The sequence below is a fragment of the Colius striatus genome, chromosome 23 (genome assembly GCF_028858725.1).
Source record: "Colius striatus isolate bColStr4 chromosome 23, bColStr4.1.hap1, whole genome shotgun sequence".
NCBI classification, from domain to species: domain Eukaryota; kingdom Metazoa; phylum Chordata; class Aves; order Coliiformes; family Coliidae; genus Colius; species Colius striatus.
The window spans coordinates 6,340,049-6,366,034 of NC_084781.1; the positions used below are offsets into that span (position 1 = coordinate 6,340,049).

Sequence of the window (25,986 nt, forward strand, 5' to 3'; positions counted from 1 at the left end):
AGCAGGTCAGGCTAGGTGAGAGAGAAGGAATGGAAAGCAGGGGTGACAGCGTTTGTGGTAGAGCAGCGAAGAGGAAACAGCGCTCTCGAGTCATTTCACTCTGCTGCCTGACACAGCAAGAGAATTAGCCCCGGTGCTTCGGGCCTGTCACTCACTGCAGGGTTATAAATAACCAGCCCCCACAGTCTGCTGCCAGGGTTCTGCTGGCCACTGGGCTGTTTGGCTAATAGCCTCCCTTCCAGAGAGCTTGCAACTTGGGCAGTTGCGAGGCTGACCAAGGCCAGGCCTCCATGTCTGTGGTGCTCCTGCCCCGGAGGCTGAGCTGTGGCTGCTCAGCTCTGGGAGGCACCAACTAGGCTTAACTTCATTCAGCTCTGTGGGATTACGTGGCAGCCGATTGAAACAGGATTTAATGCCACCCTGCTCATCTCGTTTCACGGCCTTCTGCATTGGAAGAGCTCATCCTTAGCCTGTAAGTCTCCTGGAGCCTAACGCAGAGCCATTTGGGAAAGCGCTTTGTTGCCCCCTCTCTTGGTACGCATCTTTGGGAGAGCTTTTACAAGGGTGTGCAACTTGATTGTAAACAAAAGAGTAAATGCTGAGGGCTATAAGAGTTTTCGGGCTGTGAGCAATTTTAATGCTGGGAGTTGGGGAGTGCTCTCCTAGCTTGATACCATCTTGGAGAGAGGAAGCAGTCTTGTTTGTCATGTCACCGTTGTCTTACGTGCCAGCCGTAGGTGTCTGATGAGAGTTGAACATTTGACTTGCCATAAAATCATGAGCAAGGCCTTAGCTCTCTCTCATCTCACTATGAGGAGGGAATGGGGAAGGGATAGGAAGAAGGACTGTAGGAAACTCCCTCTAGACAGTGAACGGCATAAGCCATGTCCTCCTCCTCCTCGGCACAAGGCTGCCGACCTTTGTCTCTGGCAGCAGCACTTTCTGGTGCGTGTTTTAAGGCGAGCAGATGAGCTGAGGATTTGAGGCCATCTTGTGTTCGTGGGCTAAAATCCAATCCCTGTGTAGCAGGGGAGGGTGCCTGAGGGAAAGAAGTTAAAAACTGCCTCGAGTAGAGCCCGGAATGCGGCTGGATTTCCTACAGCAGGGTCCACAGGAGCGTGCTGACAAGCTCTGCAAATGGCTGCAAAACCTGGACACTTGGGGCTTTTTTAGTCTAAGGGAGTTGGAAACTATTTTCCTTCCAAATCTCTGCTCGCAGAACGGGCTCCAGAAGACAGTTCCCACCCTGGTGGCAGTAGTGTTTTGCTTGGCAGGAAGCTGTAGCAGGGCTTGGAAAGGTAGCCTGGAAAAGCTAATTTATGGTATAGCGTTTTCCAAGCATGCAGCTTAGTCCCTACAACTGCTCAGTCACCGCTTGACACCAATTCTTCCATTGTTTCAAGAGTGAAAGGGAAAAACAGAAGCGATAGCAACTGGTGTCTCTCCCAGCAGTTTCCCCATGAACCCCGGGTGGGTTCATGCTGCTCATCTTGTTCCGTGGCAGCTCCAAGTGTGCTTTTGGGCTGCGGGGGTTTCTGGTGGGTTGCAGCTGTACCATTGTTCCATAAAGAGTAAGACACAGCCCTCTCAATTTTCCCATGGACGCTTTTTCTCCAGTGTACCTTCTCAAAGGCTGAGTCAGTAGCTTCTGGCACTCTGTTCCCTCGTGCTCCCAGTCAGAGAGTTCAGCCAGGAGGTGAGATGATTGCTAAATACCCCGGCCTTCCTGGGGTATGGTTTCAGAGAGGAATCTGATCTATGCATTGCTTTGCATTCGTTTGCAAGAGTCTGTTTGCTCTTTCGCCTTCTGAGGATAAAAGTCTCTGCTGTGCAGATACTGAAGCCAGCACCCTGAGGCTCTGCTCTGCTCTGAGGAGACGTGAGGGCCTGGGCCCACTTTTCAGGAACAGGGAGATGAAGCTTTTAAATATTCTCCCCTTACCACCTTGCAGCTTTCTCCTTGCTCTTTCAAAATGCCCTTTTCCCTCGGCATCTCTTTGTGGAGTGGCCCCTGGTTGCTCCCTGGGCATTTGGGTCTCTCCATCCCCTTGGCCTGGGATGACTTGTCATGGTTTTTAGAGGAAAAATTGTCTAATTCTTTGGGGGGGTTGTTTGGTTTAGATTTTATGTTGCTGTTTATTACTCTGGGGTTTTCAAGTCCCCCTCCCCATAGCTTTTGGAGGGGCTTTCAAACAGCCTGCTGTGCCATCCAGCCTTGAGCTGGGCTGCTGCAGCACAGGTGGGTCTGGGAGCTGTTCCCAGCCTTTGAGCAGTGCGTCAGGTAAGAGCAGCCGCCTGGCTCCAGCTCCCTGCCGAGACAACAGTGTGACTCACCCCGAGCCCCTGGGGAGCAGGGTTTTCATCCTGAAGTGCAGGGCAGCTGTGGGGTGACCACAGGAGCTCCGGGACCTGGGGCGCCGTGGCCCAGGGAACACCTCGTCCCTGTGCCCGTGCAGAGCTGGTGCCAGGGCTGGGCTGCACGGGGCGATACCCGCTGCTTCGGAAACGCAGCTGGTTGCCAAGGTGCTGCAGAGGCCACCTGAGGACACACAAGGACAAGTGAAAGTAACTACATGAGTAATTTGCTCCAAAGGTGTCAAGTCCCAAATCCCAGTGGAAGTGCAGGCGGGTGGGATCTCGTGTTTCACTGGCAGGTAGACAGTCAGCTGGGCGTTAGCCCAGACACGCTGCAGTTCTGGCCCGGGACGAAGGCACAGTCACCCTTGGGCTCTTCAGAGGAGATGTTTGTTTTCTGCAGGTGTGCCATACATTTCTGCCACAATGCTTTTTGCTTGAATCAGGCAGAAATTGCAAGCAGGGTATTTCTGACTCTCCTCGTTATGCCCATTACGTTATTCTCCTGCAAACCTGCTGTGAGGATCTGCTACTGGCACAAGGAAATGCCAGGAGAAATGGCCCCGTGCACAGCTGTGGCTGCGGCTCCTGCTGGCACACAGGAGGAATTGTTAGTGAGGATTCTTCCTTTCTTATAAGAGAAAACTTGAATCCAGACTTTAGCTCCTTCACTGTTTGCAGGGCAGGTCCCAGCTGTGTGCCAGGGCAGCAGGTTCATTAGCAGAGCATGCCGTTTGTGCCCACGTAAGCTGGCGGTTGACTGCCCTTGAGGTCAAGACCTTTTGTTTAATTTCTCTTTCAGGATCCATTATTTGCTGTTGGGGGATGGTTTGGCCTGGCTTGTCGAGTGCTCTGTGGAAAAGGAAAATTGCCCATTCTTTTCCCCTTTGCATTCTGTCTTCTCTTGTCTCAGCACAGAGAGAAGCTGCACACTGCCTGGGTGGCTTCATCATCTCTCTTGCTCTTCTTCCCTTCCTGGCACTCTTGTTTCTCTGAGCTCTGCGCACTGGTTGTTTGTTACAGGATGGTACAGGACTCTACAGGGCTCAGCCAATGACTTCAGTGTCACTTGTTGAGGGCAGCTGGAATGGATCAGGTTCCTCTCATCAGTTCTCTTTGGTCTTTCAGATTTTGGGTTCAGTAACATCTTCACACCTGGTCAGCTGCTTAAAACGTGGTGTGGGAGCCCTCCCTATGCTGCTCCAGAGCTCTTTGAAGGAAAGGAGTATGATGGGCCGAAGGTTGACATTTGGGTATGTGACGAACCCCTTTCTCTTATGTGGATCTCATCTTTGCTCTATTTGTTTGACTTTGCTTCATGAACACTTAGAACATGTCTTGGAGAAAAGCCTCCAGTATGGCAAAAACCGTTTTTCAGAGAAATGCTTATAAAATGTTCCTCTGGCTACCATGTCACATGCTTTCTGTATTGGGAGGCATCGTGCCAAAGACACTAGTCATCCAGAAATGCATTTGAGTATAGTTTCCCACAAATCCGGGTCACTCCACCAGTGCTGAGCAGCAGAGTGCTCCCTGCAGGAGGGCTCATCTGGCACAGCTGCAAGAGGGACCTTCCAGCTCCACTCTCTGAGGCTTTTGCAGAGAGCACGTGGGTACAGAGGCTTGGGACGGTCTCCTCTGCGGCATCAGCCTGCTCTGCCCTGCCCTGCAGCCCTGCCATGGGCTACCCACTGCCCTGAACCTCTCCTCATGGGCTCCTTGGCCCTCTGAAGGGAAGAGATGGGTTTGAAACAGCCTCCTCTTGACTTGAGCAGTTTGGTCTGGATGCACAGGTTGGCCAGAGCCTCCTGCTGCTCCGGCTCCAAAGAGTCTAAATGAGGTTTAAAGTTGGAAGGAGGAATTAAGCTGTCCTGGGACCACAATGGCACCAAGGTCCCTTCCAACGGGATTTGCTTTTCCTTCTTCATGGTGAAGGCTGGTGTGTGCCGGTGCTGACGTGCCCTTTGTCTGTCGCAGAGCCTCGGCGTGGTGCTGTACGTGCTGGTGTGTGGTGCTCTGCCCTTCGACGGCAGCACGCTGCAGAACCTGCGCGCCAGGGTGCTCAGCGGCAAGTTCCGCATCCCCTTCTTCATGTCCACAGGTAAGGCCTGCTGCTGCTCACCTGCTCTCTGCAGCACTCATGTTCCAGCACACCAGTGCACTTGTGTGCTGCAAAGCCAGGAGGAGGCTTTGGAACATAAGCTGAAATGAGACCTGAATCTACAGCTTCGAAACCAAAATACTCTCTGTGTTAAAATCACAGCTTTCAGGTGTATAACTGTGCAATAGGATTCTTCTCACAGCCTTACGGCTCGTGAGTTTCTGGCAGTAGCCCCATCAGAGATTAATGTCTACGTCCTTTTTGGGCAAGAAATGCTTTAGTAAGGAATCTGGGTTTGGAAAGGTGCAATTAGTTCTCAGATGAAACCGCCTGCACTTAACGAGTCATTTGTAGGTGGTTCTGCTCTCAGATGAAGCAATAATTTCACATGGAGTGTGTGGAGTTTCCCAGATGAAGGCTCCTTCACCTGCTGCCTTCCTTGGGGAAGAGGTTCTCCTAGTGCAGAAATTGCTTGCTGAAGCGTGTGGTGCGTTTAAAGCAAGCATAGCTCGCACCCCAGACAGGGAAGAGCCTCGGCAGTCCCCCACGGTGACAGCACAGACGTGACACTGTGCAGCAACCATTCACAGTGAGCTGGGACTGAGCAGGGAGCGCTCAGGGGATGCTCTGCTCTTCAGCCCCCCAAAGGCAGCCGTGTCCCCTGGCCAGTGCCAGCAAGGCAGCCAGGGCCAGGGCCCCAGCTATAACAGCCCAGGGGGCCAGGAGCCTGGACGGCTGCCTTCCTCCCCAGTGAGGGGAAAGCAGCTGCCTGCAGCAAAGTGGCGCCTCAGGGAGTGACCGGGCTCAAAGCACAGAAGGAGAAGCAGTGTTTGCCATGTGGGGAGAAACACCTCCCTCAGAAAGGAGCAGACTGCTGCGGATGGCACAGCCCCTGTCTTCCCTCGCAGAATGTGAGCATCTGATCCGCCACATGCTGGTCTTGGACCCGAGCAAGCGGCTCTCCATGGAGCAGATCTGCAAGCACAAGTGGATGAAGCTCGGGGAGGCAGATGCGGAGTTCGACAGGGTGAGAGGCGGGAGCGAGCGGGTGCGTGGGGGCACTGTGGGCGTTTTGGCCCTTTGGCACCTCTTGTTCCGAGGGCTGCTGTGCTGTGCTCTGCTTCCTGTGTCTCCTGCTCTCTCTTGCCATGTTGCTCCTCACCTGCCTGCGTGGTTTTGTCTTCCCCCTTGTCGTCGGGAGCCTGAGGCTGTAGGTTTTGAACCGGGGTGCCGTCAACCTCCCAGGCTCGTGCCAGCCTGCCGCCGGAGCAGGGAGCGCCGTGACTCATCCCTGTGCCTCTGGGAACGTCAGCGCTGAAGCCTGTGTCTGTGCTCTTGCAGCTGATCTCAGAGTGTCAGCACCTGAAGACCGAGAGGCAGATGGAGCCTCTGAATGAGGACGTGCTGCTGGCGATGGCGGACATGGGGCTGGACAAGGAGCGCACCGTTCAGGTAACACACCGCGGCCTGTTCCCTTCCGAGGTCAAACGGCCACGTCTGTGGCTCAGCGCCTCTGCCAACGGAGCCGCCTCGGCACAGCGTGGGGCACCTCCTGTCTCCTGAGGAGAACTGAGCGCTTCCTCGCTTTCCTCTCGCAGTCCTTACGAGCCGATGCTTACGATCACTACAGCGCAATCTACAGCCTGCTCTGTGACCGCCTGAAGCGGCACAAGAACCTGCGCATCGCCACGGCGCCCAGCGTGCCACGCACCATCCCCTTCCCCCCCTCTCCCAGCATCCAGGTACGTGCTGCCAGGCCAGGGAGCGCAGCCAGTCCCTCGCCTGCCACACGCAGCCTCGCTGCGGGCGCCCTTGGCCCGGTGGGAGTGACAGCGCCTTCCTCCTCCGAGAGGTCGGTCTGTATTTAGGGGGCTGTAATCCTGGGAGGAGGAAGGGTCGGTCTGTTGGCTGCGGGTTGCCAAGCACCCTGCAGGCAAATCTTGTGTTAGTTTGGGGAAGGCAGCCTGAGGGTTTCACTAGTTGAGAGACAGAGGTTACAGACCAGCTGCTGCTCTCCAAGAAATGAATATTTGCTTTAAGAGAGGCCAGCTCTCAAGGGAAGCAGAAGAAATGCTGACCCTGCCTGAACAGAAGGGAGGAAGGGAAAGGAGGCAGCCCCTTGAGAACCCAGAATAAGCAGCTCTTCCCTAGCTCCAGGGTCACCTGCCTGTTCCCAAGTGCTTAGGTCTGCGCCGGTGTTAATCCAGCAGTGTTTGTAAGGGGTTGTTAGAGATGGTAGCTTCGTGTCTGCCATTCATTCTCTCTGCTCAGCAGGCAGAACAGACAGGCAACACCGTGAGCATCAACGTGCCACAAGTCCAGCTCATCAACCCCGAAAACCAAATAGTGGAGGTGAGGTGCACCCCTGGGCCAGCCCTGCAGATGCTTCGCCTGGGAGCCTTTTGCTCTGGCCTCTCTCATGTTGTGTTTCAACACCTGCAATGTTTTTCCTGCCCAGACTGACGGGACGATGAACCTGGACAGCGATGAAGGGGAGGAGCCGTCGCCCGAAGCTCTGGTCCGTTACCTCTCGATGAGGAGGCACACGGTTGGAGTGGCCGACCCACGGTTAGTGCTGGACGGGAACTGCCTGAGGGAAGGTGCACTCCCAGCCACGTGCCTTGGCTCCTTCTGGGATGCCACAGATTGATTCAGGGGCTGCGCTGGCAGATGAGAGGCTGATGCTTCCTCTGGGCTCTGTGGTCTGTGTGACAGTAGATACCTTCTGGACTGGCAACAGTCTCCAGTTTCTGGGCTGGCAAATGCACTTCAGAGCATGCCCCTGGGCCCCAGGACCCTGCTTCACAGTAGCCAGGCCAGGTGGTGATGGGGGCAGGTGGATCGGTCATGGCTGGCATCCAGCCTTGGCTTTCCTGTCAGTGGCTTTGTGAAGGGGAGCTGTAGGGGGTTCTTTGGCCATCACTAATTCGCCTGCCTGTAACTGTGATTGCACAGGACGGAAGTCATGGAAGATCTGCAGAAGCTGCTGCCTGGCTTCCCCCGTGTCACCCCTCAGGCTCCCTTCCTGCAGGTGACCCCCAACGTCAACTTCATGCACAACGTGCTGCCCAGGCAGAACCTGCAGCCCACGGGTCAGCTGGAGTACAAGGTACTGGCACTGCAGCCTGTGCCCCGGCAGCACGGTGCGTAGTGGGTGCTCGCCCCTGCTCACTCTGCCACCTCCTCGGGCTCCATCAGCTTTGGCATTCACCCTCTTGCAGGCCCTTCAGGCTTCATCCTAGTCGATCACTTAAAAAGCTGAAGAATGCAAGGAGAGTGCAATGCGACAGTAGTTAAGGGGCTGGGGAGCTGCAAGTTGCAGCCTGGCTGGCACTAAAGCAGGGTGCAGGGAAATGGAGGGAAATGGAGACGTTGCCTCTCCAGCAGTGCTGCCTCTCTCAGCCCCACGGCAGCTCTGAGATGTTGGCTGCAGCCCTTGGGCTCCACTGAAGCCCTGAAGGACGGTGGCCTCCTGTGGCAAGGTGTGGGTGCTGAGCTGGGCCTCGGGTGCCTCAAAGCCATGGTTGGGGGTCGGTAATCGGGGTCTCTGTGCTCGGCAGGAGCAGTCCCTGCTGCAGCCCCCCACGCTGCAGCTGCTGAACGGCATGGGCCCGCTGGGGCGGCGTGCGTCGGATGGCGGGGCCAACATCCAGCTCCACGCGCAGCAGCTGCTGAAGCGCCCGCGAGGGCCCTCTCCGCTCGTCACCATGACGCCAGTAAGTAGCCAAAGGAAAGCAGAGGCTTGGCAGTGAGCTCAGAAACGTCTCCTCCCCAGGCAGAGTGGTGGCTGCAGGTCACAGGCTCAGCCCAGAGTTCCGGCAGCAGGGCAGGGAGTGTGCCCATTGCCTTCCTCTGCAGCGGGGTGCTGGGTCCCCGCTGGGGAGACCTGCTGTGCTGCCTTCCAGCTGCTGGCAGCTGAGACACTGGGCCTCTGGAACTCACAAAATGTCTATGGACTTTCTCCACGGCTTCTTTGCTTCTCCGCTGCTGACCTAACAGACAAAACGAAGCCGTCCCTCTTGGGCACTAATGCACGTCCTTTGTTCCCCGATGTGTCTGCACTGGTGCATTGCCCTGGTGGCAGCAGAAGAAGCAGCCTCCTAACAGGAGGTTTTGGCTGGGGAAGGAATGTTGGAAGGTTCTTGGCCCAGGAGCTGACCCACATCCTTGGGAGAGCTCGTTTGGGGAGGTCAGGTGTCTGCTGTGCGGCCGAGAGCGCTTTGTGGAACCTGTGGCTTCTGTTGTGTCTGCAGGCCGTGCCAGCTGTGACCCCCGTGGATGAGGAGAGCTCGGACGGGGAGCCAGACCAGGAAGCTGTGCAGAGGTAACTCCCAGTCCCTTAACGTTTGCCCTTCCCACGTCCACAAGGCTGCAGCCCACGTGTTCCGCTGCTGAGTGAAAGCACAGGCGGCCTCTTCACAGGCAACGGTGTCGATGACAGCGAAGGCTCCACGTTTCTCTTGTTCCTGTGGGTGCTGATTACTGTAGGCAATGACTCCTCTGACCCTACTAGGTGCTTACAGAGCTGGGTTCCCCCTGAAACGGTTTAGCTAATTGAGCAGTAGGTTCTCCAGAAACTCTGAGACTGCTGAATTCCTTCGCTTAGCGTGCACCAGCATGCGATCCACACTAACCTGCAACATGAGTGCTGAGTGATTCACCCCTCCCTGCTGAGTGGTGGAGGCAGGAGGATGATCTCTGTGGCCTTGGGTGTCAACGCAGCTTTTGTATCAAGACGTGCAGTAAACATCCAACTCTGATGCCTTAAACAAAGTGAGCTTGCTGGAAGTCAGGCTGCCTCTAGCTTCTGATTCTAGCCGTAGGCCTTCAAGTAGTCTGCCTCAATAGGGAAATGAGTATTAGATACCAGGACCTGTCTTTGTCTGCTCCAAACATGTCCTAGGAAGCGGGTAGAACGTGCTTGTAGTTCCTGGGTCCATGGAAGCACTAACCATGTCCTTGCTAACATTTCCTGAGTGGCTGTTGCGTGGTTTCCTCTCTGCTAACCGGCTGGTGCACTACCTGCGGTGCTTGCCGAGCGCTCCTGCTTCTCACCTCAGCCTGCCAAGGGCTCTGGATTCCCCAGCTCGGGGCAAGGCGGCCTGTCCTCAGCGCCCACTCGCAGGGGAAGATTCCAGCTCAGGGCTTGACTGCAGGCAGAAGACGTGGGCTGGGAGCAAGTCGTGTCTCTGCCAGCTCTGCTCCTTTCAGTGCTCTGCAGCAAAGGGGGGATTTGAGCAGTGGGGCTGTGCAGTGGCAGACTGTGCGGAGTGTGAGCTCAGGCTCGTTTCACCTGGCTGAGCCCAGCACAAAGCCAAAGCTGGCACACGTGGAAGGACTCGCTTCCAGCCCTGCCTTAGAGGTGACTTTGCCTCTTCTGCGTAGCCTTGTCTCTAGTTCTTCACCACCCTCACCTTTGTGCTCCCCCTCATGGCATTCCCCAGTGTCCCATTCTTGGGAAGGGGATGCTTTGACCTGGGCAGGCATTCTCCTTGCATGTTCTAGAACCTAAGGTTCCCTTTGAGTCCCAGAGTGAAAGCATTAGCTCAGCTGGAATCATTTAGAGCCCCCTGAGTGGTGTTTTGTAGGTTGCCAGCCAGGGAAACGTTCAGGCCACGCTGAAAGGCAAGTCTGTCTTGGGCCCATAGGTCACTGCTGCTCTCAGCAGTGCAGCCCTTAGTCCTTTGCTACCACATGTCCTCCCACCAGATGGCCCAGAAAAAGCTCCATCCAGGTTGTGTGTTAACCTGCTTCCACCCCGTTATGTTGCAACGTGTCAGTAGTCACCAGAGAAGGGTAAACAGCCTTAACATCAGGAACAGATGCAAATATTTAGCTTGTGAGAACACTGCTCGGAACACCCTGTATGCAGCCACTAGTGAGCAGCTCTTGCCCTTCTTATCCCGACCTTGAAAGCAGAGCCTGAGTTCTGCTCTGTTCCAGGGAGCAGTCACATCTCCTCTGAGCTTTGGGAAGCTGTCTTCCCGAAACGCTCTTATAGCTCACGATTGGATTGTTCCCTGGAGGTCTGAAATAAAAAGATCTTAGCAAACCACAACTGTAAAGCTCTTTGGGAGACTTTCCCTGTCTGCATCAAATGGTTCTTAAACAGCTAATGGCACAGACTTTGGCAAGTTACCACGACGCTGAGCGCTCTTTGCTCCTTTAACTTGCTGCCTTCTGCTTAAGTGGCTTCAGTAGCTCGCAGAGAGAGGGCAGCAACTCTCTTGCTTGCTGCCCTCCTGTGCTTCACCGTATGAAGTTGCAGGGAGCCTTAGCAGGGGAAGAGAGTGGAGGTATGTACCCCAGCTGTGGCTGCCTGAGTGCTCTGTGGCAGAGCTGCCACAGCTGCCTCGCTGCTCCTGCTTCACAAGGGTGCAAATATTTCACATGCAGCAGCGGACATTCACCTGGGCAGGTACTTTGTCCCTTCGCTCTTCTAGCCCTGAGCTGCTCCAGCATGGCTGCAGGCAATGGCCAGCAGTTCAGGGCAGTGGCTGTGGGAGCTGCCTGGCCACAGCAGAGCCTCTCAGCCTCTCCTTGTGTTCAGAGGGTTTGCACAAGAGCTGCAGTGCCTCGGTTGCTGGGCAGAGGGTGCTTTAGCGCAAGCTGCTTGCCCAGGCCGTGATGCAAGCAGCAGGCCCAGCCTCAGCGCCGCCGCCTGTGGCTCCAGGGGAAGGGAGTGTCTCTGTTTCCTTGGCTGGGCCATCTCCACCGAGGAGCAGGGACTAGATGGCGCGCTGGGGCCGGGCTGGGCTCCTTCCTCAGCCCAGTGCCCTTCCTCCTGCTCCTCTGGCAGCCACAGGCTCTGTGACCCCTGATTTGTGTGGGGTGGGGTCCGCTCAGCCTTTGCCTGCCATGGCAAGCAGGCTGCTGTGGCAAGCTGGCTGTTGCTTGTGGCCAGTGCCAAGGCAGCCCGGATCGGGGCTGAAGTGCAAAGGCTGAGCTGCAAGGCCGCAGCTTCCCAGGGAGAGGCGGGCAGAGCTGCTGCAGCAGGCAGGTAGTCACCTGGGTATTCCCAAAGGGATATACCAGCGTTCCCGCCAAGGTGTGAGGCCTGGGAAGAGCAGCCCTCTGCTCTTCCTATCTGAGGCTGGTGGCAGTGCCCCTGTCCCCAGGCGCTGAGGGGCCGTGGTGTGGCGAGCACGGGCAGCGTGCCCGTGGCGTGCCGCTCTCCCCGCTGGCTCCGGGTGCTGCAGCGAGCATCGCTTCTTCCCGTTCACTCTGGATTCTCTAACACTCCCTGTTTCCAGAGTACTCCCCTCAGTCTCTTATAAAATGTGCTCCTGCTTGTTGCAGATACTTGGCAAATAGGTCAAAAAGGCACACTCTGGCAATGACCAACCCTACAGCTGAAATCCCTCCAGACTTGCAGAGGCAGCTAGGACAGCAGTCCTTCCGACCCCGGGCTTGGGCTCCACACCTGGTACCCGATCAGCACCGGTGAGTAATGGCACCGGCCGTTCGGGCAGCTTTGCGCCAGGAAACCCGCTCCCATGGCGTCTGCGATGGAGCTCTGAGGACACCCGCTTGGCAGGGAGGGCTGAGGAGGAGGAACGTGGGCAGAGCGGCCCTGGAGCAGAGCAAAGGCTGCCCAGCGGCGCTGGGGCCACGGCGGCACAGGAGCAGGGACCCGCCAGCTCTTCCTCTCCAGCCCCGTTCTCACGGGCAGGGGCGATTTGCCACACTGGCTGCTGTCAGCTGGAGGTTGGCAGGAAGAGATTCCTTCCAGGGGAACACTTTCCCCTGTTGCAGTGGCAGGTGTCGAGCTAGCAGCAGGTAGCAGGTTGTCCACAGAACATGTTTGGAGGCAGATGCAGGCAAAAGGCTGCAGCAAGAGTCATCTATGCCAGAGCTTGAAAACCTCACTGTTCTGCACCAGAGTTGTGTGTTTTGACTGCAAAGTCTCTTTGCAAAGCTCCTCAAGAGTCATTTCCCACCTAAACCCCTGCTGGGCATAGTGTGGGGAAAAGAATTGGGGCAGGGGGGAGAAATCACAGCGTCTGGGAAAGAGAGAACCTCTCAGATTGGATCAGAACAGTCCCCAAGTGTGCAGATGGGACACTGCTGGCAGACATAGATGTGGATTCGACACAGAGTCCCTTCCACAGCACCAAAGCAGAGATGTGATGCCACGGAGGGAGCTCAGAAAGCGGCACTGGGAGCCTCCAGCTGCAGGATTTGGTGCCTGTTGGTCTCCAGTGCTGAGAAAGCAGTCGCCTACAAGGCTGGCTCAGTGCTGGTACTCAGCCTTGCAGCCAGCTCACACTGGCAGGCTCCACAAAGCTCTTTTTATTGGAGCCAGATACCTGCTGAGCTGAGCTGAGCACTGATGTAATCAGCAGAGAGGTGAACTCTGAGCAGACTGAGACAGTGCTAGTGCCACGCTGGAACTCGAGAGAACCCAGATAAGCACCTCTCTGCCCTCAAGTTACTCCCGCACAGGGGTGTTTGGGGGATGGGAAGAGCAGGAGGGGACAGATTCCTAGGGTCACAGCTTGATAGGAGGAGAAGGAGGAGTACAGCTTGCAAAACAACCAGAATGTGCTGTGTCCTGCTTTCAGGATGGCCTCAAACGCTCAAGGTAAGCCGGGTCCCTCACACGCTGCAGGAACTGATGTTTTTTCCACAGGACTGTTAAAATCTGTTTATCCTGTAAACACATTGGTGTCACCTCTGCCTCTTGGCTCTGGGATCCTGAGCCCGTTGCATCATGACCAGGGAGATATCTGCTGGTTCCACCCCCGCTGTTGTAACAGGCTCTGAGCCTGCCTCATGTTTCACCTCTGCACTCTGGGAAGCTCCCTCTGACCCTGGCCTGAGCAGATGGCCCCGAGTGGTGTCCAAGGCGTGTGGCACACACACCGTTAGCAGCCCGGCCTCAGCATGTCACAGGCCTCGGGTGCTGAAGGGCACCAGGGTTTTATTTTAGCACTTGACATATTTAAAGCATCGTCTCAGGGAGCACCCACTTTTGGCCATGGGAACGGGGTATCCCAAAGCAGAATCCAAGTGCAGCAGCTGGTTTGGGAGCCTCAGCATAGCTTTATCTGTAGCTCCTGCTTCCCGTGCCTATGGCAGGGTACGGCAGGGTGGCATCGTGAGGCAGGGGCACAGCTCTGGCCTTGGGAGGAAGCTGTGTGTCATACATCGAAACGCGAGAGGGCAGGGACAGGAGCTGCACCCAGCAGCTGGAAATGCTCCAGCATTGCTCACCTGATAAGCAGCAGCCGATCCAGGAGACAGCCTTTCACTCCTTGGCTACAGCTTCAAGCCAATGGCTACATATTCCACATTCCAGGAGCCTGAGCAGCACGGCTCAGGGCCATGCCAGTCAGCAGCCAGATGGGCTTCCATGGGGTTTGGTGCCAGAGTGTCAGAGGTGCTGCCCACACCACCTCTCTATAGCAGGAGTGTTGTTTGCTGGGTTTCATGGCTTGCATTTGCACAGGAACCATTAGTGGTGAGGTGTGCTGCGAGGTATGTGTGGCAGCTGAGCTGTGCTGATGGTGGCACGGGCTGCACCTCGGGCACGGCAGGAGTCAGAGTTTGGCTTCGGTAACAGGAGCCTCAGCTTGGGGAGAAAAGAGCTCCTGAGAAAAGTCCATGTCCCTCTGACAGTGGCCAAGAAACCTTGGGAAGGGAAAGGGCTTGGAGCGGCCTGGGCACAGTTGCCTCAGTACTGGCTGTGTCTCCTTGCCATGTGTAGCCATCGGATGGCACAGAGCCGGGCAGCCAGGGGGCTTGGTGGGCACTGGCAGCTCAGGCACAGCTCTGGGCATCTGTAAGCGCAGAGGGCAGCCCCCCTTCTCAGAGGCTTCTCAGACTTCTCTCTCCTGTTTTCCACAGGGGCCCTGGGAAGCCAGAAGCCTCGGGAAGGGGCCACTGCAGAGGTGGATGTTAGAGTTTTAGGGTGCTGAATGGCTTTTGCAGACCTTTTCCCATGGGAGGGGTGCTGTGGATGGACAGTGAGTTGCTGCCCATCCAGAGGCTGCTTTGTGGCCAGGTCACCTCCAGCCTTAAAACACATTAATGTGCCCAGGCCCCCAGGATCCTCGGCAATGCCGTTTCCTGTTCCTGGTGACGATGGCACTTTGTGTCTTGGTGTAAAACGTGTTTGCTGGTGGGTGAGCGGGCAGGCAGAACTTTGCACAGCTGGCATGAGTGAAATGTCTCTGCACCGCAGCTTTTGTCTGTGAGCTGGCATCACTAACCCACTTCCCCACGTGTTCAGTTCTATTTACAAGGACTCAAATACCCTGCACCTCCCCACCGAACGCTTCTCCCCGGTTCGGCGCTTCTCCGACGGTGCTGCCAGCATCCAGGCTTTCAAAGCCCACCTGGAGAAGATGGGCAATAACAGCAGCATCAAACAGCTCCAGCAGGTAACAGAGGCTCCGTGTCCTTGCACACCTGGTTCTGTCAAACTAAACTGAGGCTTTCTTCACTGGCTTTTCCAGACTGGCAGGCTGCAGAGTGCCTCTTGGCACTGCACTAAAAGAGTGCGTTGGGTTTGTTGCAGGAGTGCGAGCAGCTTCAGAAGATGTACGGCGGGCACATGGACGAGAGGACGCTGGAGAAGACGCAGCAGCAGCACATGTTGTACCAGCAGGAGCAGCACCACCAGATCCTCCATCAGCAGATTCAGGTAGCGGTGCCTGAGCCAGACCCCGTGAGGCCTGGGCCTGTTTGGCAGCGGTGGGGCTGGGATGGGGGAGCTGCCCGGCTCGCTGGACAGAGAAGGCAGCCAGATGTTTGCACAGCTGCTGTGATAGCCAGAGCTGCACTCAGGGACTGACAACGGGGTGAATCTGGAGGATGAACCTTCACCCTTGGATGTTTTCTGCATTTCCTAGTCGAGATGTTGTTGATTGCAAACACTTGTTGTTTTCTTCTGCTGCCTGGTTCAGGACTGTATCCGGCCACCTCAGCCTTCTCCACCCTTGCAAGCTCCGTGTGAAAACCAGCCAGCTCTGCTCACTCACCAGCTTCAGAGGTAACCAAACAGCTTCAGGAGAGCTCGGGGGAATGGGTTTTACTCAAGGCCAGGGTTGAGCTGACACACTTGGGAGTCTGGGGACAGACTGGAAGCATGTAAAGTGAGAATGGCAGAGCCATTTCCCAGATGAAGTTGTGTGGTCCTTTTAGCTGCCTTGTGAAGGACTTTTGGAAGCAGAGAAATGTGATTCAGAGGCACAAAGCTGCTTTGAACAGCCATTGACAGCCCTGCCTTCGGACCACTTGAAAGCACGTTGCCTTCAGCAGCCAGTTCCTCGTGTGCCCTCACCAGGAGCTGCTGCCGGACGCCTGGCGCCTGCTCGGGCTCTCCTCGGGTGACTGTCCGCAGCTCCAGCGCCCTGAGGCCTGGCCACAGGGCAGCCCCAAATGTAGCATGGGAGAAGGGAAGGTTTCTGACTGGCCACTGTGAGTCAGGAGCCCGGCCTGCCTGGCCTTGGCCCCGGGTGTTTGTCATAGCCACAGCTTCTGCTCGATACCCACGTGACTTGGGCAAGGCAGGTGGCTGTCGGAGAGAAGCCCGGCTGTGAGGAGCCCGGGATCCCAAACAAGGGCTTTCTTCTCTTTATGTAAAACAAGAGATAGGCAGCATTTAGCACCAGCTCTCACAGTGGAAAAGGCAGCTCAGTGAGGTGCAGACGTGCTGACAAGGTGCCTGTTTCCCTGTGTAGGTTACGGATTCAGCCATCCAGCCCACCCCCGAACCATCCCAACAACCATCTCTTCAGGCAGCCAAACAGCAGCCCCCCTCCTGTGAGCAGCAGCGTGCTCCAGCCCCATGGTAAGCGCCAGGGACACCGTGCTGGGGCTACAGCCTGCTCCCATGCACAGCACTGGCCACGGAGACAATCCTCCATCTGGCACTAAGGGCTGGTGCTTTGTGAGGAGCTGCCAGCTGGAGCGAGCTGTCAGGGTCCTTCTCGTGAGATCCTCACTTGTCAGGTGGGAGGAAGGGCTGATATCCGGGGGTGGGTGCGTTTGTCTTTCCGTGCAAAAGGGCTGGAGCTGCGACCTTTGCAGGTGTCACAGGCAGCTCAGGGAGACTCCTCTTGCTGGGAGTCCCAGTGTGGCCCAGGGGAGCAGCACATCCCAAGCCCTGCCACGGGCAAGGCCTGAGGAGGGTGTCTGTTCCTTGCAGGTGCTGCTTCCCAGTCCCAATTCCAAGGGATGCCATCCCACACCGCAATCTTCCCGCAGTCCGGTAACTGTTCCCCTCCCCCAAACCTGGGGCTGACGTGCCTGGGCTTGCAGCAGCAGTCACAGCCTCAGCAGGTCACTATCCAAGTGCAGGAGCCCGGCGACATGGTCAGCAGCAACCTCCTGCAAGGGGCGTCGGTGGGCGCGCAGGGCCTGGCATCGCACACGCGGGGCATGCCCATCAGCCCCGGCGCCAGCCAGATGCAGCTGCAGCACCGCGCCAGCCTCATGGCCTCGCTCTCCTACGGCCACAGGCAGCTCTCCAAGCAGCTCAGCGCCGACAGCGCCGAGTCGCACAGGTACGTCCCGTCCCCCTCGGCCCCGGGGCTCTCTGCCCCCCGCGCGGAGCAGCCGTGCCGAGCTGCAGCAGCGTCACTCGTTGCTCTCTGTCCCTTGCAGCCTGAACGTGAGCAGGTATCCCCCCGCCAACTACGACCAGGTGCACTTACACCCCCACCTGTTCTCGGAGCAGCCGCGTGTGTCCCCCAGCAGCTACAACCCCTCGGGAGCCGTCGGCTTCCCACCGGCACAGCAAGCTCTGAAGGTCCCGCAGCTCGACCAGTACCCCAGCTTCCCTCCGAACGCACATCAGCAGCAGCAGCAGCACTACACGGCATCGGCACTACAGCAAGCACTGTTGTCCCCAACGCCCCCCGACTACAGCCGACACCAGCAGGTACCGCACATCCTCCAGGGACTGCTTTCCCCCCGGCACTCACTCACGGGGCACACGGACATGCGGCTGCCCCAGGCAGAATTTGCACAGCTCATCAAACGGCGGCAGCAGCAGCAGCAGCAGCAGCAGCAGGAATTTCAAGAGTTGTTCAGGCACATGAGTCAAGGGGACGCTGGGAACATGGGCAGCAGCGTGGGACAGAGCCTCTCAGAGCGCCAGTCGTTGTCGTTGCCTTATCAGAGCGCTGACACGTACCACCCACAGAGCAGCCCCCAGCACCTCTTAAAAATCAGGGCGCAAGAATGTATCCAGCAGGTGCCCGCCTCGGTGCAGCCCCACGGATACGTCCACCAGCCCGCCCTGTTCCACTCGGAGAGCATGGAGGAGGACTGCGCCTGCGAGGGCGCCAGGGACAGCTTTCCAGACAGTAAGAGTTCAAACACATTGACCAAAGGTTGCCAGGAGACCCCTCTGCTCGTAAACGCGGGGCACGGGGACCCAGAGTCCTTGCTAGGAACTGCTCCCCAGGCGCAGGAGCTGGGGCCACATCCGTACCGACACCCGCCCGCGGCGGGCTTCAGCAGGAGCAAGGTGCCCAGCAGAGGTAAGGCTGCGGGCACGCGGCTCAGCGCCGTGCTCTGGGGCTGGCGTGGCCCCGGCTGGCCCGTGGGCACGGGCCCTCCAAGGAAGCCTGTTGAGCAAGAGGGAAACCCGCTCGGCCGCTTCTCCTCGGGGCCTGACCTACTGGTGCGGGCGGGAGGAGGCCGGGGCGCAGCATGGCACAAGCCTCTCGGGGTGCTGTGCCCGTCCAAGGGACACACTGCCACGCTTGTGTGTGGCCAGGACGTTCGCTGTCCTGTGTAAAGAGCGGGCTGGGAGCAGCTGAGCTGCTGATGGAACCCCCTTCTCTCAGTGGCAGCTCCAAGGGCCCTGTGCCCCGGCTGCCTGGCAGCAGCTCCTCTGGCACTTCAGCGAGTGGCAGGGCAGCTCAAGCCCTGCTCGAGGTGGAAGGTTCTGAAACGAGCAGGTGTCAGCCTGTGTCTGGAGGCCTTCTCTGTGAGCTGGAAGCTGTCATGCCTCTGCTGCTCGGTGCCTGCGTGGGCAGTGGAGCACTCAGGAGCTGCCCAGGCTGTATGTACAGGCCTTCTCTGCTAGCCCCTGGCTGAGGGCGCTGAGGAGAGGTTTCCAGGCCGAGCTGGGCAGATCAGTATTCAGCGCCATGTTGGTGTGAAGCCCTAGGCTTGCCCTTGGCAGGGGACCCCATTGCTGAGGAGCAGCGTCCCAGGCGCAGGGGGAACGGCTTTGTTCGCAGACACAACGTGGGTTTGTTGGGAAAGCGAGGAGCTGGCAGAGACTGTGTGGGAGGGAAGGGCAGGCTGGCAAAGGCCTGGCCCCCCAGGCACGGGCAGGGGGCCGGGACTGGGTCTGCTGCAACTTGGGCTTCCCGATACCTTTGTTCTCAGGCCTCCCTTTCCCTGTGGTGCTCAGGGAAGGCTCGGCCTGGCTCAGGCAGATTTTGGGAGCTCTGGAGGGGCGTTTTGTAGCAGAAGGGGAGTTTGCACCGTGGTGCTGCGGTCTGTGAGGGGAGCACCAGGAGTCTCTGGAGGCAGAAGCCGAGGTTCTGCCGCCGTACCGGTGCTGCTGGAACCGGTTCCAGGAGGGACAAGGACTTTAGACAGCAAGACTTTGTAAATGAGTAAAGGCAAGCAAATGTTTACAAATAGCATTGTGTAAGGCCTTCTGCAGCGCTCTGGGGAGGGCTCGGGTGCTAAAGCCTGTCCCCAGCTCCAGCTGCTCGCCCCGCTTCCCTCCCAGCCTCAATAACCCACTTGGAGTCTGGCCTGTGCCGCCCTGGTTCCTCCAGCCTGGGCAGCCTCACCTCACCGAGGCCCTGCCCGGCCGCGCCGCCGGTGCTGCTGGCCTTGCCCGGCACGCTGTGTGTGGGCACCGAGTGGCGAGTGTGGCTCCTCTCCCCAAGCCAGGGTGCTGCCCAGCAGCCTTTCTCAGTCCCGACTCTGGGCTTCCTGTTGATGCCCCAGCTCATGGCATGTGTTCCCCCGGGCAGGGCATCCCCTGCAGCAGTGGGGCAGTGTCTGTGCCCTGGGATCAGCCCCGGCTGCCCACGGAGCCGCTGCCGGGGCCGCTCAGAGCGTCGGCCGAACCCAGGCTGCCTCTGAGCAGCTCTGCTCCAGTTCTGCTCCGGCCGAGCTGTTGCCTGGACACGGCTGGGAACTCTGCCCGTGGGAAACCTGCCTGTGCTGGGCCCAGGGAGCGGGGCTGGCAGCGGCCCTGCCGCGGTGCCAGCGTCACATGCCGCGCCGGCACAAAGGCCGCCTGGCCGGCACAGGAGCCTACGGAGGGGGGAGGAGAGAGACTGTCCCTCTGCGGGCTCGGGCTTCGCGAGGAGAGCAGCGGGGACTGGGGCCACCGTCCCTCAGCCCGAGCCGCAGCCCCGTGGGTGCCCTGGTTGTGGCGTTGCCCATGGGGTCTGTGCCGGGGCCCGTTGCTGGGAGCTTTCCTGCTTGTGGAGCTGGAGCGGGAGGCTGCCGGCGCCAGGACCATTCCCACAGTTGGAGCTGCCTCCCGAGCGGCGCGTGGGCGGCTCTGCTCCGCCAACATCTGTTCCCTCATGTTTTCCTTCTGGCCTTTCCGGGAAAGCTGACTGGTAACCGCCTGTAACCCCGCCGTTGTGCAAAGGAAGGGCAGGCCGGCTGCACTGCCGCGGCCCCCGGGGAGCCATCTGCCCGTGCTGGGGTCCTGTTCGCGTCTGGGTAACTACAGACCAGGCCTCTTTGGGGAGCAGCTTTCTGGCAGCCGGAGGCCCGGCGGGCACCATCTCCGGCCGGGGCATCTACCGGTGGCCGTGTGACTCGGGGCAGCTCCCGCTGCTCCTGGCCTCGTCCCGGTGTTTGTGCTCGGCGGGGCCCTGCGCCGGGAGGGGGCTGTTTACCAGCTGTGGCCCCGGCGATAGGCTTCTCCTTACCTCAGGACTTTATTCAAAACATTGTGTTCTTGATGACGGGAGGTTTTGCTGGGTAGGAATGTAGCCTTTACCCCCGGTCACAAGAGCTGCAGCACAGATGGACTTTGCCAGGCAGAACTCATGAACTCCCGCAGGCAGATTGTAGGAGGGCAGAGAGGAGTCATCTGATAAAAGCCAACAGCCCGGCCAACTCTTGCAGCGAGATGAAGCTGCTCAGGATTGCCAAGGGGCCCCGCTGGAACGGCCCTTGCTGGGGAGGATGGGGAGACGCATCCCCCGCCGCTTGTGTAACGAACTGAGGCTGTGGGCAGCACAGCCAGGGCCGGCCTGGCCCCCGGCTCGCAGGCCGCTGTGGCAGACACAAAAGGAGGCAGCGAGGGCTTGGGGGACCTCTGGGATCTCGAGTGCTGTTGGGGAGGCTGTGGTGCCAGAGCAGCCGGCCCAGACCTCACATCCCCACGAGCCGCAGCTTCCTTCTGCTGCTCTGACATTTCTCTGTCTTGTCTGATTTTCAAGAGTCCATCGTAGGGAACTGCCTGGACAGGAGCTCCCCCAGCCCAGCGATGCAGGTGCCCGACCACAACGGCCTGGGCTACCCCGTGCGACCCGGCTCCGGCGAGCACCCGCGGCCCCGCACGCTGCAGCGGCACCACACCATCCAGAACAGCGACGATGCCTACGTAGGTTTGCAGCACGAGCACACCCTCACACCTCTGCTTCCGTGCCAGCCCTCACTGAAGGGAGCATTTCAGCGCAGTTCAGTATGGAAGGGCTCCTCCTCCGCTCACAGTTTGCCCCGGGGCTGGCTGCTGGAGACAAGGCTGCTCTCGTTTTTCCCCCAGAGCCTGTCTGCCATGGCAGGCCGGGCCTCGGCCAAGAGCAGAGCGTGGCTGCTTTGCTTCCCCTGGGGCTTGGGCTGCTGGGAATTGCCACCCTGAGCAACTGTGGGCTCTGTGCCGCAGCTCTCTTGCTGCAGGTCAGAGGGGCCCTTCCCTAGTTAGTCCGGGAGAGATCTGTGGGGCACACAGGCCACACCAAAGCCGTCCCTGACGCACGCTTTGGACTTGCACGTGGAAGCCCTTGTTAGAGGCTGGCAGGAGGTCCCTGGGAAGCCTGCCAGTGAGCTGGGGGAGCAGCGGGGTGCCTGCTCCTCAGCCCCCCGTGACTCGTGTCCTGCTGTCTCCGCAGGTGCAGTTGGATAACTTGCCAGGAATGAGTCTGATGGCAGGGAAAGCGCTCAGCTCCGCTCGGATGTCGGACGCCGTCCTCAGCCAGTCGTCACTGATGGCCAGTCAGCAGCTCCGTGACAGGGACAGCGAAGGTGAGGCCCTGCCCCGGGTCTGGGGGGCTCCTGAGGGGCCAGGCCAGGAACTGGGGTGGGTGCCCAGCCCACATCCACCTCTCGTCCCGGGGAGTGGGGAGGGCAGGTGGGCAGCTCCTCGGGCACCCATGGGAGCAGCAACAGAGACTTCCTGCAGGAAGCCAAGGCAGCATGTTCCCGTGCATCAGGCTGGCCTCATCCCACAGCCTTGTAGCTCCCTGGTCCTCCCTGTGCAAGCTCTGACGGTTCTCCTTGGCCTTACAGAATGTGGGGAGAGTTTGGAAGGTCAAGAGCATCCCAACTTAGGTGATGGCAGCCAGCACCTCAACACCTCCTGCTACCCGTCGACGTGCATCACGGACGTCCTGCTGAGCTACAAGCACCCGGAGGTGCCCTTTGGGATGGAGCAAGCGGGGGTGTAACAGGAGGGGGTGAGTATCCTGCTGCCCTTCCCTTGCCAGGGCAGGGCTGCCCTCGCTGTGCCCCGGGAGCGGGTGGCAGCAGAGTTGCCCTTCTCTGGTGTGTCTCCTAATGCTCTGCCACCTCTCCCGTCCCACAGGCTCTGTGTACAGCTTCGAAACGAAAAGGTCCATTTTAAACCAACAGTATCTAGCAGCATCGCGCCAAATCGCCGTAGTATTTCTGACTAACTGGAATACCATGGCCCCTTCCCTCATTGCCCAGTGTGTTGTTCCTTTGGTTTCTTTAGTTTTTTTGCCATATTTGCCTGTAACTCCAGCGATCACCGAAATAACCAGAGAGCCCGAGCGCGCGGCGGCAGAGCGCCCGCCCAGTACCGAGCCTGGTGTGGAGGTTGGGGCCCGGCAGGCGCCGGGGGCTGCTCCGGCCGACAGACGGACGGACGGACAGACGGACCCCCGCCAAGGGCAGGGCGGGAGGGAGGGCAGCGGGAGGTGCGGAGCAGCCACGTCCCGCGCCGCCTGGGTCCGTGCGCAGGGCCCCAGGGAGCAGCCCGTCCCCGCGCCCCGGCCGCCTCGGGCTCCGCTCCTCTCTCCCGGCTTCCCACGTAGGGAAGACGAGTTTCTCTTTGTTTTCTCGGCTTCTCCTCCCGATCATGTAGGAATTGTTTTTGGTAAATGTTGTTTTATTATTATTGTTATTAATAAAAGGCGAAAGGAATTTCTGTTTGAGAGGAATTTTTAACTAGATTCTGTTCTATATGAATTGTGACTTGCACCTTCTGTTCAAAGTATTTGATTTCTCTTCCCCACGCCATTGTACTTGTGGCTGGTTCTCTCTCTCGTGCCAGTGGCGACCGTGGTGTTGTCCCTCACGCCCTTCGCTTCCCACGCGCGCAGAGCTCCTCCCGCTCCTCCTCCCCGGGCTCCCCCGGCAGCCGGCGCCCGCAGCCCCCCGGCCGGGGCTCGGCAGCACTCGGCGTCACCGTTGCCTTCGGGACTCTACAAGCCACAGCTCAGACCCTTCTTACTGACACTTTTCTGGGATATTTTTTAAACGAGGATTAAACAGACACCCCCCCCCTCACCTCAACCGACGCAGCCCCTCCTGAGTTTGCACAGCAGGAAGTGTGAGACCAGCACGGCAGAGGTGACCTCGCTGTCCTTCCCCCGGCCCCGGGACGCCGCTGACGCCGTCCCAGGCGGGAGCGAAGCCTCGCCCCGGTCCCCCCGGCCAGGGCAGCCCCGAAGCCTTCCGCTCGCTCCTTCGTACCTTTGGTTCGTTTTCCTTCTGTTTACATGACACTGTACTTGTGGGCGAGGCGGCCGAGCGGGGCCATGCCAGACCTCGCGCCGTTTCGCAGCATCACACGTTTTTTTACCATGGCTTTGTATCGTAGTCCCCGACACGCGCAGTATATGTTGAATGTATATTAATATACTTTGCTATTATTTCTGGGGTTTGGAAATGTCTGGAAGTATTTTTTTCTTCCTCGTCGACGTTGGGACTTAAAAACAGAAACGTTTCGGTAAACCTTCAGTCCATTTTTCTTTTGGTGGGTCACTTGCAACTCGTCACTTAGTTGGACAGTGGGATCATGACAAATAAAACCATGATGATGATCTTCCTCGGTCTCCTGTTTGCCTTGTTGCACAGTCTCAGGGTGGGACAGCGGCCCCGCTTCTGTCTTCCTCCCCTCAGCCCTGGCCTGCCCCAGGGAGGGTTTCCCCAAGCCCGCAGCGTTCGGCCCAGCCCAGCTCGTGGTGTGGAACCCCTTGGCATCAGCCAGGCTTGCCTGCCCGTCTCCGCAGCCCCTCTCGCCAGGCGGCTTCCCCTGGGCTCGGGGCCGTGTCCCCAGTTGCTGCAGGTCCCCGGGCTGGTGGCAGCGGGACGGGGCAGCACCTCAGTTTGGCTACAGAGCAGCTGTGGGCTGAGGGGGAGTTTGGGGTTGTCAGGCTGGTATCTGGGAGGGCTGGTGAGAGGTGCCTGGAGACACGTAGCTCCTGAGATCTCTGTGTTGGGGATTTTCCGGGGAATGGGGAGGGGGTCTCGCCAACCCGGGTAAGGACAGGGGGTAGAGGCCCAGCGAGGTGGCAGGCGGGGAGGACGAGGGTCCGGGTACTGCAGGCCAAATCCCTGGGAGTATAAGCCCTGTCCCTGGGCTGCCGTCCAATCCCCGGGGGCTGCCGAGGGGCCCCGGCGAGGCCGCGGCCGCCAGCGGGAATCTGGGTCACCGGGAGCGTAAACAGGCCGGTTGGCCGGGCCGGCGCGTCCCGCGGGGAGCCGCCGCTGGCGCCGGCGCTGCCAAAGCCGCGCTCCGCGGCGCTGGCCCACGCGCGCGATCCTTGAACTCTAACTCGCCACATCGCCCGCGCCGGGGAGCGGCTTCTTGGGCTGCAGCGCTGCCTTATCTCCGGCGGGAACGGCCCCCTCCTGCATAAATAGCGGCGGCGGGGAAGCGGCCGGCTCAGACGGGACGAGCGGCAGCACGGCAGCGGCAGCAGAGACGCGGTGAGAGCCGCGGCGGCGCGGGGAACGAGTCCCACCGCTGCCGGGACCCCTCGCGCGGCTTCGCACGGGGCTTCTCCCGGCACCCAACTCTCTCGCTCTGCCCTCAGGTTCGGCGCAAAGATGAGAGCCGTGGTGGTGGCCCTCGCCCTGCTCTGCCTGACAGGTAAGGTCCAGCCGGGGCCGGAGCCGCGGCAGCCGCCAGCCCCCGCGGGACGGGGCTGCAAGCGGCCGCTGCCCAAGCGCTCGGCGAGCGGCTCCCCGGAGCCTTCCCGGGCCGGGCACAGCCGCGCCGGTCCCGCCGCCGTCCCGGCCGTGCTGAGCACCCCGCGCTCTCCCCGCAGGCACCCAGGCCCGCTCCTTCTGGCAGCGCGATGAGCCCCAGGCGCCCCTGGAGCGCCTCAAGGACATGCTGGAGGTGTACCTGGAGACGGTGAAGGCCAGCGGCAAGGATGCCATCGCCCAGTTCGAGTCCTCCGCCGTGGGCAAACAGCTGGAGTGAGTGTGGGGGGCGCGCGGGGGGTCGGCGGAGGGGTCCCCGGGCCGCGAGCCTGACCTCCCGCCGCTCCCCGCAGCCTCAAGCTCGCTGACAACCTCGACACGCTGGGCGCGGCCGCCGCCAAGCTGCGGGAGGACATGGCCCCCTACTACAAGGAGGTGCGGGAGATGTGGCTGAAGGACACAGAGGCTCTGCGCCAGGAGCTGACCAAGGACCTGGAGGAGGTGAAGGAGAAGATCCGGCCCTTCCTGGACCAGTTCTCTGCCAAGTGGACGGAGGAGCTGGAGCAGTACCGCCAGCGCCTGGCGCCCGTGGCCCAGGACCTGAAGGAGCTCACCAAGCAGAAGGTGGAGCTGATGCAGGAGAAGCTGACCCCCGTGGCTGAGGAGGCGCGGGACCGTCTGCGCGGGCACGTGGAGGAGCTGCGCAAGAACCTGGCCCCCTACAGCGACGAGCTGCGGCAGAAGCTGAGCCAGAAGCTGGAGGAAGTGCGGGAGAAGGGCATCCCCCAGGCCGCCGAGTACCAGGCCAAGCTGGTGGAGCACCTCGGCAACATGCGTGAGAAGATGACGCCCCTGTTGCAGGACTTCAAGGAGCGCCTCACGCCCTACGCCGAGAACCTCAAGGCTCGCATCATCACCCTCCTGGACGACTTCCAGAAGAGCGTTGCCTGAGGCGCGGCCAGGGACAGGGACTGAGCCCGGCCCCGCTCCCGCAGCCGCCCCGGGGCTGCTCCCTGCCCTCCCCGGCCTGCTCCCACCCCCCGGGGGGGCTCTGAGGATGGGCTGAGGAACCCCCCGGGCCGGGCCAGGCCAGGACCCCGCTCTTCCCCTCCCACCGCCTCCCCTCCCCGAACCGGCATTGGTCTCCGCTTTGCCTTCCTTTTGTCAAATAAACACGACTTAAGTTA

At 59.5% G+C, this 25,986-nt stretch overlaps 2 protein-coding genes across 5 annotated transcripts in view; both read left to right on the top strand.

The window, feature by feature from the left end:
* SIK3 (SIK family kinase 3) overlaps positions 1-23,696 on the top strand; it is a 62,892-nt gene extending 39,196 nt beyond the window's left edge. Inside the window, exons 5-25 of one of the 4 annotated variants that reach the window (XM_062013990.1) lie at positions 3,484-3,608; positions 4,333-4,456; positions 5,365-5,483; positions 5,798-5,908; positions 6,055-6,198; positions 6,731-6,808; positions 6,915-7,024; positions 7,412-7,565; positions 8,017-8,172; positions 8,710-8,780; positions 11,756-11,899; positions 14,691-14,841; positions 14,979-15,104; positions 15,367-15,452; positions 16,144-16,253; positions 16,611-16,968; positions 17,069-17,949; positions 20,845-21,008; positions 21,517-21,649; positions 21,914-22,080; positions 22,209-23,696. In XM_062013990.1, the coding sequence (XP_061869974.1) occupies positions 3,484-3,608; positions 4,333-4,456; positions 5,365-5,483; positions 5,798-5,908; positions 6,055-6,198; positions 6,731-6,808; positions 6,915-7,024; positions 7,412-7,565; positions 8,017-8,172; positions 8,710-8,780; positions 11,756-11,899; positions 14,691-14,841; positions 14,979-15,104; positions 15,367-15,452; positions 16,144-16,253; positions 16,611-16,968; positions 17,069-17,949; positions 20,845-21,008; positions 21,517-21,649; positions 21,914-22,071 (3,503 nt within the window). In that variant the 3' untranslated portion in view covers positions 22,072-22,080; positions 22,209-23,696. Of the gene's footprint in view, positions 1-3,483; positions 3,609-4,332; positions 4,457-5,364; positions 5,484-5,797; positions 5,909-6,054; positions 6,199-6,727; positions 6,809-6,914; positions 7,025-7,411; positions 7,566-8,016; positions 8,173-8,709; positions 8,781-11,755; positions 11,900-14,690; positions 14,842-14,978; positions 15,105-15,366; positions 15,453-16,143; positions 16,254-16,610; positions 16,969-17,068; positions 17,950-20,844; positions 21,009-21,516; positions 21,650-21,913; positions 22,081-22,208 lie in introns of all 4 variants that reach the window. The other 3 variants (XM_062013989.1, XM_062013991.1, XM_062013988.1) reach the window with 3 other exon arrangements.
* Positions 23,697-24,495: 799 nt separating this feature from the next.
* On the top strand, positions 24,496-25,986 carry APOA1 (apolipoprotein A1). Its single transcript, XM_062014253.1, has 4 exons — positions 24,496-24,580; positions 24,688-24,743; positions 24,922-25,075; positions 25,153-25,986. Exons 2-4 carry the CDS (start codon positions 24,701-24,703, stop codon positions 25,748-25,750), a joined length of 795 nt encoding a protein of 264 aa, XP_061870237.1. The 5' UTR covers positions 24,496-24,580; positions 24,688-24,700; the 3' UTR covers positions 25,751-25,986.